General features: G+C 42.4%; 1 protein-coding gene across 1 annotated transcript in view; it reads right to left on the bottom strand.

Moving 5' to 3' along the window:
- The window catches only part of aacs (acetoacetyl-CoA synthetase), a 30,053-nt gene extending 14,804 nt beyond the window's left edge, over positions 1–15,249 (bottom strand). The window contains exons 1-11 of the mRNA XM_086077073.1: positions 14,980–15,249; positions 13,859–13,962; positions 13,497–13,617; positions 12,259–12,372; positions 10,346–10,443; positions 9,161–9,275; positions 8,921–9,002; positions 7,893–8,046; positions 7,123–7,203; positions 6,929–7,053; positions 1,130–1,194 (exon numbers count right to left, since the gene is read on the bottom strand). Of these exons, the coding sequence (XP_085933199.1) occupies positions 1,130–1,194; positions 6,929–7,053; positions 7,123–7,203; positions 7,893–8,046; positions 8,921–9,002; positions 9,161–9,275; positions 10,346–10,443; positions 12,259–12,372; positions 13,497–13,617; positions 13,859–13,962; positions 14,980–15,106 (1,186 nt within the window). The 5' untranslated portion in view covers positions 15,107–15,249. The remainder of the gene's footprint in view (positions 1–1,129; positions 1,195–6,928; positions 7,054–7,122; positions 7,204–7,892; positions 8,047–8,920; positions 9,003–9,160; positions 9,276–10,345; positions 10,444–12,258; positions 12,373–13,496; positions 13,618–13,858; positions 13,963–14,979) is intronic.
- Positions 15,250–15,612: the final 363 nt, after the last annotated feature.

Below are 15,612 nucleotides of genomic sequence, written 5' to 3'. Positions count from 1 at the left end.
AGTGTGGGACGTGGGTGGAAACAATCAATTTGTGGTTGTGGCGACGACTGCAAGGATTTGTGGTGTCAGAAAACCACTACACACACACACATTTGCCTTTGTATCATCGTGGGGACATCTCATTGACACGATGCATTTCCTAACCCCAACCATGAAAAATGATTGCCTGCCCTCATTCCTTACCCTAAGCTCAACCATAACCCAATTCAAACCTAAACTCTAAAACCAAGTCTTGGCCCTCAAAAAGAGGTCTGAACTTTTTGGGAAGCACCAAAATGTCCCCCAATTTCAAGTCTGTCCCCACAATGGTAGTTAAACCTGGAAAAAAACGTGTATGGGCCCCACAATGAAGCAAAGACATAGGCACACACACACACACACGCACACACACGCACACGCACACACACAACACACACCCACACACAGTGGGAGAGAAGCGCAGAGCGGGAAGACTTGCTCCTCCCCCCCACGGTGCCACCAGGTGTCCAGTCCAAATGTCAGCCCGGGGAAAAGGGCCCCTCCGTTGGGGCGGCCAGGAAACAAGCTCCGCCTTCCTCATTGCACAAGAGATTTGAGACAGGCTAGTCGTGTCCCACTTCGCACAACCAAAAATTTCATTCATTCTTTCATTTTCATTTGACGCTGATGAGGAAATGACAATGCTCTTTTTTTGAGGAACTGGTCACAACATGGATGAGGAGCGGTAGCGGGTTTTTTTGGGGGGGGGATTAAAGTCGTCAGGTTTCGTACACTTAACTGTAGCAACTCCATGATCATAACTAACCGAAACTGAACTTCCAACTTCTGACACCAGGAGGCTGAGCGTGAGTAACCTCAGCACGCTCCTTCAGGCGGGCCCCTTGCCTATGCCAAACACCTTGTATCTATCTGATCATGGAAACAATGCATCCCACTTCTTACACCAATTGCCAGAGACATCTGTGAAGTAGTACGTACAACCGAGAACAAAACCTGGCTCTATAGATGACGACGCCAAAAAGGCCAGGCTCTTTCGCACAATAGGTTGATCATCACATCTTTCCCTTACGGCCCACCGTCCCACTTCTGACACCAGGAGTCTGGGGTGTACAAACAACTTTACTTGTGTGCGTGCGTGCGTGAAACTGACCAGGTTTGAGGTTCCTCTCCTGCAGCACCGACAGCCACTTGGCTCCAGTGCCGAAGATGCTGATGCTGAATAATAAGAGGACAGAAAAAAAGACAGAAAAGATTCAATTAGGTGCCGTTTTCTAATATTGGTCACGCAGTAAAAACACGAACTGAAAGCGTCCCACTTGTGACACCAACTGTCAACAGTCTCCACCTGGATTTGAAAGCATGACATGCCTTAACCCAGTTTTGATTTGTAACAATACATTTCAAAGCTTGGGTTTTCATAACCTGGGCTTAAACCACCTGAAAACCTTATCCCTAATTTGGAAAACTACTTGAAACCCTAAACCTTATTTGAAACCCTTATTTGTCTTGAAACCTGATTTTGGAACCTTCAAGCTTGCTTCAATCCCTAACCCTGGCATGAAGCCCAAATTTGGAACTCTAATCCTGTCTTTAAATGCGGTTTTGAAAGACGAACCCGGCCTTTAAAGCCTATTTTGAAACTCTGACTAACTAACTAACTAACTAACCCTGGTTTGAAACACGACTTTTAAAACCCGATTCTTGTGTGTAATCACAACATGCCTTGACACTCTTAACTGGAAAACCAATCCTTTATTTGAAACCCTAACCCTGGCTTGAAAGCCCATTTTAACTCATTCAAAGCCAAAAACGTATAAATACGTTTTTAGTACTTAATCCTTCCCTTTTCAAAAACGTATTTTGTATTTATACGTTTTTTATGTTTTTTTTCTAGATGCAGCTTTTGACCTGAAGAGGTCGCTTAAAGCAATGGTAGTTATTACACCAAAAAAACGGCCAACAGGTGGCAGCAGAGTATAAGAGATCAGCCAGGGCCAAAGCACCGTTTCCCTAATGCTGATTGGTGTAAAACGCTTGCTTGAGTGAAAATAGCTGAAAATGAGATAAAAGGCGAGAATGTACGCAACCAAATGAAATGGTTTTGTCAGGAAGAAAATGTGAAATGTAATAACATGAAATGAAATGAAAAGTTCCTCTACCGCTTTTTCTGCACCTGATCTGCCATTTTGTCTCTTGAAATCTCCCAAACGTGAACCTCACATCAACGAAAGCAGCAAACGAGGCGTTAAAAGCTGACATTGATGTTGCCGATATCAGCCTTTTCAAAGCATCGCGACGACACTTTCAACTTTTTCACTTGGATTGACTCTTTAACATTTAAGACAAATAATCCCTCCCAGGATGTTTATCAGTTTCCTTAACACTTATCAGAAGATTCAAACGCGACAATGATGTTCCAAATGCGCCTTTTCTTTTTTTGCTGCTCTTGAAAGTTCAGGGTGGATTCCGTCAGCGCCTCAATCTTCCGAGGTGCCCCTTTTCCAACTCATCGGGGTTGAGCCTCGTCAGAGTTTGTCGTTTAAGAAACCCTGCAAACCGCTTCAATCAGCCGGAAATAATTGGTCGTAATCATCATCAAAATGGCTGCCTTCCTGTCTGTTTGCAGGCATGGATGGCTTGGGGAAGTTTTTGTGGGTCTGCTCATGATTGACATGCCGAGCAAATCTCATACTGCTCAGTGGCTGAATTTTCAAAAGATTCTCGCGGCATCTTTGTCTGGAAACGACTTCGAACGGTCACTTCGAACCAGAATGGCCGACGTCATGTGACTTTTTAGACAAAGACTTTTTTTGCCAACTGAAAGTGCCTTCACGCGTTGGATTTTCAAAATGACGACTTAAAACCAACCTCCCGTGTCTTCTTAGGCTGAGGCTTTTTTCTTTCGGGATCTCCTCATGATAGACAAATTTCACATTGCTAAGCGAAACGGGATGAATTCTGAAAACACTTCAAAAGGAGTTAATTAATTAAAAATAAGCATAAAATGGCGACTTCAAACTTCCTGTGTCTTTTCTGGCAGAGCATCTTGAGACTTCTTGGGGATAACCGTTTCAGGAGCTGAATTTTTTTTAAATCTTTATTTAACTCATTCACGCCCAGCTATTTTCACTGAAGCAAGCCCCTTCGCACCTCGCTGTTTTACTGGATTTTGTCTAATTTTGCAAGGCCCATAGAATGTTGTGTCCTATTGCTATAAAACATGGAACCGACTAAAAGAAAGATTAGATTCTCTTCTTTCATCAGGGAAAAAAAGTATATTTCTATTTGTTTCTGTTTTGCACCAAGTTTTTCAACACTTATAAGATTTAAAAAAATAAATTCCGCTCTTATTTAGGGGGGGGGGAGGGATACTATTGAGGATTGTGTCACGTCAGCTTCCGAATCCCGACTAAAATGCGCGCTGCGGTCAGCAAAAGTGTGACGATTTAAGGTGGCGCGCTCCAAATGGCACCTTGCCGTCAGCAAAAGAACGTCGGTGTCAAAAAGGACGGCAAACTGTGGCGGGAGACGTGTTAAGTAAAAAAAAAAAAAAAAAGAAGAAAATTGCTGACTAATGAGCTCCTTTCACATCTCACCAGGAAATATGAATTTCGGGATTTATTGGATCTTGATAAGATAGCAAGCGACTTGTTCAAAAAGCTGCTGCTGCTTTAATTGATTACGACGATGACAGAACTTTTAACTTCACGGGAGGTGAAGGTGCGAGTACTTTTTGGGCTTTTCGGCCACGGAGAGAAGCTGCTGCCGTGGCACCAAGACAGATAGGAGCTTTTAAAGCGGGAGAGACATTTTTTTTTTTTTAACCAATTAGGGCGCAGACACATTTCCCACATCGCAGTGCCGCCACGGGGGGGGGGGGGGGGGGGGGGGGTAAAGCCCTGTGGGAGCGGCTGACAAGAACATTTTTTTACACCCCGGTCCTGCGAAGGGAGGTTGGAGCGTTTAATTGGGGCTAAATCTGTCAGAGTCTCCGAGAGGCTTAAACTCACAGTGAAGCTTCCTGGCTTTTGATTTGGACTTCCACCGGCCCACTCGCCTTATTACGTCCTATAATTGGCATTTGCAGCTACTCGCCGTTTCTTTTTGCCACACATGTAGATGGGAATCTCTTAACGTAAACATACCGCGATCTTCATCACACAAGAAATGTTTGGTCGAGATCTGTTTTATGGCCAGTCGTCAACTTTGGCCGCCAACGCCCGGCCGGCCGTGATCGGGAATTTGATGTCATCCATCTGGAAATGGCCAAGATGGTTCTACTGGTTGCTTAAAACCAAAATGAAAGACTCTCTTGGCGGGTCGACTCATGATACAATTCCAATGAAACGGCTGGCTTCTTCTTGTACATTTTCTGGCAGGGCTTCTTGAGACTTTTTGCGAGGCCTGCTCATGATGAAGGGTTTCTATTGCTTGAGTTAAGTGAGGGCTGAATTTTTCATGAAAAGGAGGAGTTCAACTTCGTAAGACGCCTGGAAATTACTTTAAAATGGCCACTTCAAACCAGAACGGCGAATTTCCTGTGCATTTTAAGCCTGGATTATTGAAACTTTGGGGGGGGGGGGGGGGGGTCGACTCATGATAAAAAAAATAATAATTAAAACATATCTAGCAAATTTCATGTTGGCCACATTTTTCGAACAATTCAAAGGACCCGTTGAAATGTCCCAAATTGTTCTAAAGTGGTCACTTTGGACTAAAATGGCTGACTTCCTGTGTGTTTTCAGGCTTGTTGAGACCTTTTGGTTAGTAGACTCATGAAAGATTTACCGTACTTACAAAATGACATGGTGTAAACTGGAACTGGCTTCAGGGGTTGAAATTGAAAAATGTTTGTCTTTGAATAACCGCTGGAAATAACTCTGAAATGGCTGCCAAAAATTTAATGGCTGACTTGCTGTTGGAAATTTTCATGTTGCCAAGTGGAACTGGCCACATTTTTCAAAATGATTCTAAAATGCTCACATTGAACTAAAAATGGCTGACATCCCGTCCGTTTTCAGGCATGGCTTCTAGAGACTTTCTACTCTTAATCGACATGCCTACCAAATCTCATGCTGCCGAGCAAAACCTCCTTGAGGGTCTGAATTTTCAAATGATTCCTCAAGAAAATCAATTTGTAGGACTCACCTGGGATAAATGGAGCAATTTTCCACACCTGAAAAATGGATGCTTGATCCAGCGCCCCTGACCAGATTGTGTTCACAGTTCGACTGTATTTCACTTTGTGATGTAACTCGTGGCGACCTTTGCACTCTCACCCCATCAACAGCTCAGATGAGAATGGATCGATTTGAACCTACAGAGTATATCTCATCACTCCGTGTCCACACTGCTGTTTGCCTCCCCCCAAGGGGACGCATGTCTCGTCTTTTTTTTTTTTGAAGGACGGGGGGGGGCATTCGCGGTTACCATAGCGATCGAAGCTGCTCCGGATGATCAGAGGAGACATTACGCAAGCGCGAGCGGCATTATCTTTGACTTTACATTGTTTGCTTGGCGCCACAGCCGATGGCCCCGATTGGCTTTTTTGTTTTCTTTTGGTCTTTCTCCGCCCGACGCTCCAGTGAGCGCGTCCCGGTCACGCCTCAGCTCGTATTTAAACAGGTGCACTGAGCAGACACCCGCCCCTGAGTGGGCCCAAGTACAAAGAAATACTTTGTTACTAAGCTCAAGTACATTTTTCAGGTTTCTGTACCATATTTATTTTTCTGTTGATTTTTTACTTTTATTTTCTGCATGTTAAAACAGATATGAGCTTTCTGTTCCTTAATTTGTCAAAATGTGACTGTTAATTTATTCAGCAACAACAGTCAGACTAGGGAAGTCAACCTTAAACATTTCTTGACAATAATACGGTATATGTTACCTCACTAGTCTAAACATGACGTAAGTGGAATATGAGTTAAGCAGCAAAATCCAGCAGTTTTTATCAGTATCAGAAGGATTTTGCTGCTTAACTCATATTCCACTTACGCAATAATAACCAGAATACCATATTTAGACTGCATAGAACATATTTTTGTCAAGAAATTTTGACATCTTGATTGTGATGTTGTGGTCTAAAAAGGTGGAAAAAAACACTGATCACAGAAATCGGAAAAAATTAGGGCCCGACTGATATGCATTTTTATAGGCCGATGCCGATTTTCGGCAGAAAAAAATACAAATTATACCAATTATAATCTGTTGATTATTTTAAAACATATATTTGATGTATAAAATTATGTTCTAACAGCATTTGTGTGTGAATATTCGTTATTTGAAAGAAAAACAGTCGATGCTAACTTCCTGTTAGCATTTAAATGGAATCTTCCCTTCGCTTTTAGCATTAGCGCTAGGCTAGCGATGTTTTAAAAACTAAGCCTGTTTTGTATTTCAATATACGGTGGATGTAATTCTTATCGTCATGTGTTTAGCTTTACTCCAACAGCTTTAAGGACGCTTAGGAACAACAGAATAACCAGCACAAGATATGCTACACACTTGCTAGTTGCTAATGCAACGCAAGCAAAATGGTGCATTCAGGGTCATTTCACAGCATCGGAAACTTCGTCTTTCTTCTACGTTTTAACGGGAAAATAGGGCAATAGTTGGCCGATTAATAGGTCAGGCCCTAAAAAAATGTAGGAAAGTAGAACCACCCCCCCCCCCCATATCGCCTGCTGTTCTAAAAGCATTTTGACCCACTTAGTATTCAAGTTTCAGTGAGACTATAAACACTCAACACAACAAAGTAGAATGTTTTCCTTCAATAAAAAAAAAAAAGCTGGTTTCTACTTCCATCTTTTGTTGGTTAATCTGTGACATCATTTCATTTCAACTGACGAAGCAAACCACCCTTTCTCATTGGCCCCGCCCACATGACTCCATGTCTTCCAGTCACACCCCGAAAGTCAAAGCGAGGTGGCTGGATTGCGCACTCACTCACCCCAGAGTCTCGGTCAGGTTCCACAGGACGTTGGGGGTCGGCATGAGGGGCGAGCCGTCATACAGGACCACCGAGGCGCCCACCGCCAGGGACGACACCAGCCAGTTCCACATCATCCAGCCCGTCTGATGACACACATGCACTCATTTAAAAACACGACATGGCAATGAGGCCCCGTCGTCGTGGCAACCTACGGTGGTGTAGTAGATGATGACATCACTGCTGCACATGTTGCCGTGCAGAATGTGTTCTTTAAGGTGCTGGATGAGGGTGCCCTGCACGCAGAAACGGAAACACACACACCAAATGTCATAATCAGGTTTGTTTGATAAACACTTTTTTCAGGCTGATACCAAGATGTGTATTCACTCTGAGTGCTCACTGATACCGCATACCGATACCGCTTGTACTTTGAAGTAATCCAATTTTACAACACAAAACGTAGCCACAAAATGAACTTTGTGGGCCGTTTCAAATAAGTGGTTTTTTTTTTTTAATGTGTGTGTGTGTGGCTAAGCTAGGCTACGTAGTCACTTATTCAACCCTCCTCCCATGTGCTGATAGAACTCTGCTGCCCTCTGGTGGAAAATGTCAGAATGACAGTAAAATTCCACACAGACGCTCCAACACCATAAAGCTTGGTTTACAGCAGAGGTGGGCAATCTGGGTCCTCGAGGGCCGGAGTTCTGCAGGTTTTGGAGGTTTCTCACTTCCAACACAAGCTGAGTCCAATCAACAGGATCGTTATCAGGCTTAAGCAGAGCTTGCTGATGAGCCGTTCATATATCAGCTGTGTTGGAGAAGGGCAACATGCAAAACCTGCAGGACTCCGGCCCTCGATGCCCACCTCTGGTTTAGAGTGTCAAAGTAGGGTTTGAAGCCATAGTTGGGGTGTCAAGACAATGGATCTTTTTTCTCTCCATATAGTATTGATGTTTAAAATGCCCAATTGTGTTTTTCTCACCCCGGCCGAGTGGACCATACACTTGGGAGCTCCTGTGGTTCCTGATGAGTACATAATAAAAAGCGGGTGGCTGAAGGGCAGCTGCTCAAACTCCAGCTGGGGGAGCTGATCACCATCGCCGCGACCGGACACCAGGAAGTCGCCGATGAACACACTGGACCGAACAATACAAATAAATGCATCCAAAATAGATACAGCTTAGTGATTATTGAAACAAACTTCAGCTTATTATTTAACCAAACCATGTCTCAAAACAAAAGCTCACTGGCTAAATGCTAACATATAATGTGAAGTGCCATCGACAGGCTAAAGGAAACTAGCCTACACACGGAGCAGCAATAAATGCAAAAAGTAAACTGTACAACAAAAGAGAATTTCTCAAACACCAAAAAGTTCAACCAAACTATCCCTTTAAAAGTCTGCTAGCTTAATGCAAGCTACAATGCTAAACACCATGGAGAGGGCTCATGGAAGTTTGCATAAGTGTCACGATAATTCGGAACCTTCAAACAACTGCTACTTTACCCACTAGCTTAATGCTAACATATAATGCTGTTTTAGCCGCTAAGGGAATTAGCATCAATGTGACAGTCGATATAAACCTTCAAACTGCTACTTTACATACACAGGTGTATACAAACACCAAAATATTCACTCGAAGTCCATTAGCTTAATGCTAACATGTACTGTAGCATCCCCACATATGTTATTGTAATTTTTATTCTCCCCAATTTTTTGCCGTGAAACAACTCCCACATGATACTTATGATTTACACCAGTCAAAACTTCAACTTGCTTCAAAAATTCACGCCTCCCGGGTTCAAATGTTCTTCTTATTCATTTATCTTTCAACTACAATTAATACTTTGCAATTTTCACAAAATGTATCTTTCAATTTGCTTCATAAGCATTTAGCTTAGCATTCAGCTATTAGCATTCCCACGCAATTTATGCCGAAATTGCACTTAGTCTAGTAGAAATTAGCATTGACGTTACAACGTGTATTTTGCGACTATATGTGAGCAAACCTGTTGGGGATCTTGGAGAGGTCGACGTCTTGTTGGTCACGAGCGTATGGAATTACCACCACCTTCTGCAGGTCAGGAAGACCTACGGGACACACACGCGCACAACTTTTTGTTATTTTTCACGCAGCATTGCGTGCGAGGCATTTTTTTTACTTTTTAACTATAAGACAGGGTTTGGGTTTCAAAGCAGGAACTGAAAGGTGAGAGTCAGGATTAGGGCTTCAAATTGGTGTTCCAAACCTTTAACGACGCAGGTGAGCTTTTCCAGGTGGTCGTGAGTTTTCCCGTTATAAACCACAGCGGCGACAGACAGCAAGAGCTTGGGCTGGATTTGCGAGAACCGGTCCAGAACGCCCTGACAACACCACAAAGAGTAGGGTAGGGTGTGTTGGGGTTCAGACGTGCCAAATACAGGACCAGAAAGTAACAAATCCTGCCCCAGTTTGGCTTTAGCCTCAGGTGCTAGTTAGCTAGCTCCCATGGTGCTCGTTAAAATGCTATGGCGCTAGCTAGCTAGCACTAGGGGCTAAAGCCAAACTGTGGAAGGGTTTTTACTTTCTGGACCTGGATTTGCCACCTCTGTTGGGGTTTCAAATGATAGTTTCAATCCAGGGTTAGGGCTTTAAAAGGAGGGTCTCGAGCCACGTTTAGAATTGTGAGTATGGAGAAGTATTACAAATTAGGAATTGAGAGTTGGTTTTAGAGGAGGGCTGAATTCACAGGTTCAAGCCAGGGTTAGGGTTTTTCATTAGGGTTTCAGATGAGGGATGCTTGTCTGGGTTGAGGTTTTAAAATTAGTGTTTGAAGTCAGGGATAAGGTTATAAACAAATGTTAGGGTTTTAAATTAAGGTTTAGCGTCAGGATGAGGATTTCAAAGTAGGGTTTTAAGCAAAGGTAGGCAAAAAATGTCATCAAGTAGGACTACTGTTACTTTAGAATACTACAACTCAAGTAAAAGTAATACTGAAAATAATTACTCAAGTGTAATTCTTATTTACATCAGAGCAAAAAAATAAAAGGAAAGAAAATCTCAATGTGCAAATTGAAATTTTGTTCTGACAAGAAACTAACGTAGTCACCAGTTATAATTATTAACTCGTACTCAAGTCATTATTAGTACGATTACTAGTTTTTACTTGAGTCGTGTTATTCTATAGTAACAGGACATTACTTGAGTCCAGGGCTCTTTGCGTGTATATTGAATTTACTGTGCCACTATTACTCCAGAGGGGGCGCTGCAACACCACAAAAAAGCGGTTGCATTTTTAAAGCTCAGAAAACCAGCAGGCACATGCAGTACAAGCTCTCATTTGGCCATGTAGTGTTCTGTACTTTGTTATCAATCACATTTCCATATGATTATATCTGGACAATTTTTGTTTGTTAAAAAATAAATGATTTTTCAAAAAATTATACTTGCTTACATTGACTCCAAAGTCGACAGAGGTGGAGCTCCAAATGGCTCCGATGCTGGCAGCTGCCAACATGGCTTCCACCGCGTGGACGCCGTTGGGAAGGTAACCTACAAGCACACATGCACATTAACACAAATTCAGACCGAGTAAAAACAAGAGCAACGTTATTTGCACTTCATACAAAGCAGTTGATGTTTCAAAACATAAGTTTTGCTTCGGGGTTTCATCGATGTTGCATATTTTAAACAAGGTTTCTTTCTTTTTTTTATAAGCCTGCCTCTTTATCTTTTATTTTCCATTTTGTTTTGTTTTTTGTGCTTGGCGGATGTAACCAAAAAGGGTGAATCAGTTGGGTCCATCTAACAGAAGCAGCTTAGCTTCTGTTCCGTGGCGTCTATCTTATCTTACTTGATTTTATCTACATTGACAAACAACCGTTTAGTAGTTTCTGGGGTGTCCGAACGTCAGACGTAACACCATGCGAGCGAAGTGCTACTGCATGGAATGAAAATGCCACCATTCTGCTAGGTGGAGTCATAAATGATTTACTGACACAATTAATAGCGCAAGCACCCTCGTGTGTGTGCGCGCTAGCTTATCAGCTAAGTGCTCATATATATCGTCTCCATAGTAACCAGGAAGGACAAGGACATTGCAGACAACGCTTCCTACATGAGCACATTTTTCCGTCCTGTTATTCAGAGGATTCGATTCCATCACTGCATAAAATCATAAAGATAAACACTCAAGATTTTTTTATTTCTTATACCTTTACACAACTTTTTTAACACCTTTTGTGTCCTTCTCCTGTTCTAATTCTTGCTTTTGCTTTGATGTCACGTTTATGGTATTTGCTCCCCGTCCGAGCAGTGCAGGATGCAACTTTCGTTTTGTACCGGATGCTTCAAGCCAGCCAGAGAAATCCCACCCAACACAAATATTAGCGGCCACGTCGAGAAGTGCGCTGAAACGTGTGCCAACGACAAAACGGACTCACAACACAGAGCCACATTTTTATTAGCATTGTTTTTAGCATTAGCAGTTCAAATCTGCTTCTTTATTATTTGTTTGTTGTCTCTGACGTGATCGCGTCGTCTGAAATATTTGCGTGTCAGACATTTTGTTAACCACAAAATTGTTTTCGTTTAGTTTTTTGCATTAGCCTTCTGAGGTGACTGCTCATTGATATGTCGTGCACAATTTAGCATGTCATATATTTAGTCAATCTCATCATCAACACTGATGGGTTTGTTTTTAGCATTAGCATTAGCATAACGAATCGTCACCCTAATTTGTTTGGATGTTTGTCGTTTCACATGAGAGCTCAGAGAACTTCCGGATATATTTCTACTGTGTTGGACATTGTGTTTTGCGTTTAGCATTAGCATTAGCAGTAGCATTCTGAGTCAGCTCCATCTTAATGTGTTTGTTTTTCAGATGACCCCTCGTAGATCTGTCGGATACATTTTGAGTGTGTCCGACATTTTTTCAAGGACAGCACTGTTTTTGCTTGTTTTTTTTTTTGAACATTAGCATACAAAGTCATCTTCTTTGTTGTTTCAAATGGCCCCTCGTTCATTTGACGGTTTTTGTTTTGTCAATTTTGTCTGCATTGATTCTTTTTACTAGTATTATTAGCATTCAGAGTTAGATTCTTCTCAATGTATTTGAAGATCAACCTCAAACATGGCGGACATTTTGTCAAAAATTCAATTGATTGTTTTCGTTTTGTTTTTAGCATTAGCATGAAAAGTTAGCTTCTTCTCAACTTATTTGAACCTCGGGATCAATTGACCCCACGCGTAGGCTATATCTGCCGGACACGTTTTTAGCACTTTTAACACATTTTGTCAATGACAGCATCAATTGTTCTTTTTGTTTGTGTTGTTTTTCGCGTCAGCATTAGCATTCTGGAAACTCACCCACAACTCGGTCTCCCGTCTGGACACCCATCTTCCTCATGGCTGCGGCAAACAACGCCACATCACGCCTCAGTTCCCGGAAGGTGACTTTCACAATCTCTTCGTTCGCCTCGGCTGGAAAAAAAAAAAAATCCCCATCAATCATTCAGTTAGGGCAAGGACAGGCAAGTTCGGACCTAGAGAGCCGCAGCAGTCCTGCATGTTTTCAGTGTCTCCTGCCTCCAACGCAGGTGTTTCAAATCATCAGCTCATAATTATGTTCTGCAGGAGCCTCTCAGCTGTGTTCGAGGAGGGAGACATCAAAAACATGCAGGACTGCGGCTCTCTAGGACCGAACTTGCCTACCCCTGAGTTAGGGTGACCAAAAGTTCTCCTTTGGGAGGACAGTTTGAAGGACAGATAATTTTCTTACGTCCTGTTCGGGCGTCCAGGGGTTTTATAAATTCATGAAAATGTCAGGTTGGCATTGTGTGACTAATAGGAGGTGAAGTGCACTGCGTACCACAATTTCAAGACCGGGGGCAAGTGTCCTCTTTTTTGGTAGAATATGGTCACCCTAATTCAGTTAGCTTAGAATTTTCCAACACGAAGCCCATCAGTTCTACATCAGTTTGGGTTGTTAGTTAAAAATTGGTTGTTAGTTAAAAATTCATATTTGCAGATACAGTATTTGATGAAACGTGCAGACGAGAGAGTAGCTGACGCAAAAGCATCAACCATTAAAACACTGTTTATACAGGCCCAGTATTGCCGGCAACAACACAAGCAGACAGCAAGCAAGTGCAGCAGGACAACACTGGTGGGTAACAGCGGCCAATTGATGGAACCATAATTACATTAGAGCTTCACAGGGCGAGTGCTAGCTATCTTTAGTCAGCCCGCACACACATGCACTCACGCATATTCATTCCAGAGTGCGGTCATGTAATAAAGGTGACGCACATCGATCGCGTAGCCTAAAAGCACTGGCAGATAATACAAATGAATAATTACTTTTATTTTTTAATCCACAATAGAAAAGCGATGGTAAAATGTGAAACACTAGAAAAAACAGATAATGAAAAATGCTAAATCATTAAAAAAATATATTTAAAAAAATTCTGCAATTTAAATAAATAAATAAATTGTGTTCCTCGGACCGAGTCGTGATGCATGAATATTAAAAATCACACCACCCAGCCAAAAAAAATACAAAATTCTAATGAAATCTGTCTCTCCGGTGTGTGTCGTATACTCACTTGCGGCATAAAGGGCAACTTTGTCCTGCTCGGCGTGTTTGAGCAGGTTCTCCGCGTAGTTCAGGCGGGCACCCGAAAACCACTCGGGGACGTCCGAAATACGCTTGGACACGTCCACTACCTGGAATACACAAGCACAAACACATACAACAAAAACAGACGTAAACACATGGACACACACGCACACACATACACTGATCATTTGAAAGCAACAGTACAAAACTTGATTGCCCACAACGGTTGTTTTAAGTAAATATGGTAAGTCGCGATGGCACACACAGTTGCGATATAATACAAATATTGTCATATCCTTTTTCAAAATGAGGATTTTTTTTTTTTAAGGGAGAGTTAGCGCCACTCACCTGGTGGTAGGGTTGGGAGCTCACCACGCCGCAGAAGCTCCACACATGAGACCAGAAGTCAGCGTGTCTGTCCACCGACCACTGGTACAAGTCCCCGTAGTTGACTTGCGGTAAGAGACACAAACAACACGGGTCAAACGGTAAAAATCACAACTGCATAATATCGCTACACAGTTCACACTTGTAAAGGTTTTGTGAAGGCTAATGATGCTACATGCTAACGGCTACCGTGCACTTCTGGTCTGCGCTTCTATCAAATGGGAAAAGATTCAAACATAATAGTGACACAGTACTTGCTGTTGATGCCACAAAATGGTGGCAAAGCACTTTTTTAATTCCTTGGCAACCCAAATGCCAAAAGTTGTAATATACAGTGAGTGGACCGTGCTTTTCGCGGGGGCAGCCTCCGAATCGGGAAAATCTGCATATAATTGATGCACATCATAATTGCAGTGCGGTGATATAAAAAAAAAAAAAATGTAGGATTTTTTTTGTTAGCCCCAAAAATTATTGAAAAAGCAGGTATATGCTGACAAGTGTACGGATAGACTGGTGATCGGCCAGGCTAATTATCGGCGCCAATATTCAGCATTTTGACGAATATCGGCATCGGCCTTTTTGAAGAATCATTTGGTCGATAACAGATTAATTTAAAAAAGTGTTAACTTCAGGGAAATATGTATTGAAATGTTCAGTTGACTTGAGCTAAGAGATACTGCTGACTCTGGGAACTCTGCACAAATTACAACTAAGAAAAGTAAAAGATGAACATTTTCAGACATTTTTGAAAACTGGGTGTCCCGTGGCTTTGACCGGAGTACAAATTCATGCACGTTTTTATGATAACGGCTCATTCCCTGATATATAATGTTCTCTAATTATTATCACTATTATTATTATTATTATTTATAAAAGGAAGTTATTATAAACCGCAAGCAATGAATGCTTGTCTGTTTGTGCTGGGGTGGTGGAAAAACCTGTTAACCTTAATATTGCCACTGGCCGGCCATGGCAGAGGCACAGAGCGCTCACTTGTCCTGCATGCTTCATTCCGGCCAGTAATCCCACAACGATGAGAGCGAAGTTAAAGCCACTTAAGACAATTCGAGCGAGCGACTCACCCAGTTCGATCCCGTGCTCGCGGTTCACCTGCCGCCTAAATTGGTCCATCCGCGTGTCCCTCTTGGAGTCCGGGTACCATAGCACCTTGTTGGTCTCCATGATCGTGTCGCTCTTGTCTTTGGACATGTTGGCGTCTTTTCACTTCACTCGCTCGTTCGTTCGTTCGCGCTAAATGCTACAAAGCTAAGCTAACAGTCAGCTGGCCGCCTCGTCCGTGCAACTCCAGTAGGAACCTCGAGCTTGTGCGAGGCTGTCAAGGAAGTGTGTCCGCCGGGGCGGGGCCTGGAAGGAATCGACAGCTGCGGGTGATGTGACGTCACGAAATACGGCATCTTCAAGAGCAGCACCTGTTTTAGCAACGTTTCCATTCTTGCAACGCTAATCCGTGTTTTATTAATTTATACTACGTTGCAATTAATTTATTTAGCTCTACTCATAATCGTACTCGTTATAAATAATAGCATGTACAATTCTGTAGATGTTTCCAAATATTTACTATTTTCGCTTTTTTTTTTTATTCATGTATTTATTTATTCTTCGGAACAATGTTGAACAGCGCTGCTCGACCGGACCGAATCATTTGTTGTGCGCTCTTCACATTCACATGTATTGACAATTGCATTATTTGTCAC

The sequence above is a fragment of the Leptonotus elevatus genome, chromosome 5 (genome assembly GCF_054856555.1).
Source record: "Leptonotus elevatus isolate MCC_2025b chromosome 5, RoL_Lele_1.0, whole genome shotgun sequence".
In the NCBI taxonomy this organism is placed as follows: Eukaryota; Metazoa; Chordata; class Actinopteri; order Syngnathiformes; family Syngnathidae; genus Leptonotus; species Leptonotus elevatus.
The sequence above is the reverse complement of the archived record's forward strand: the minus strand, read 5'-3'. Positions and strand labels throughout refer to the sequence as shown.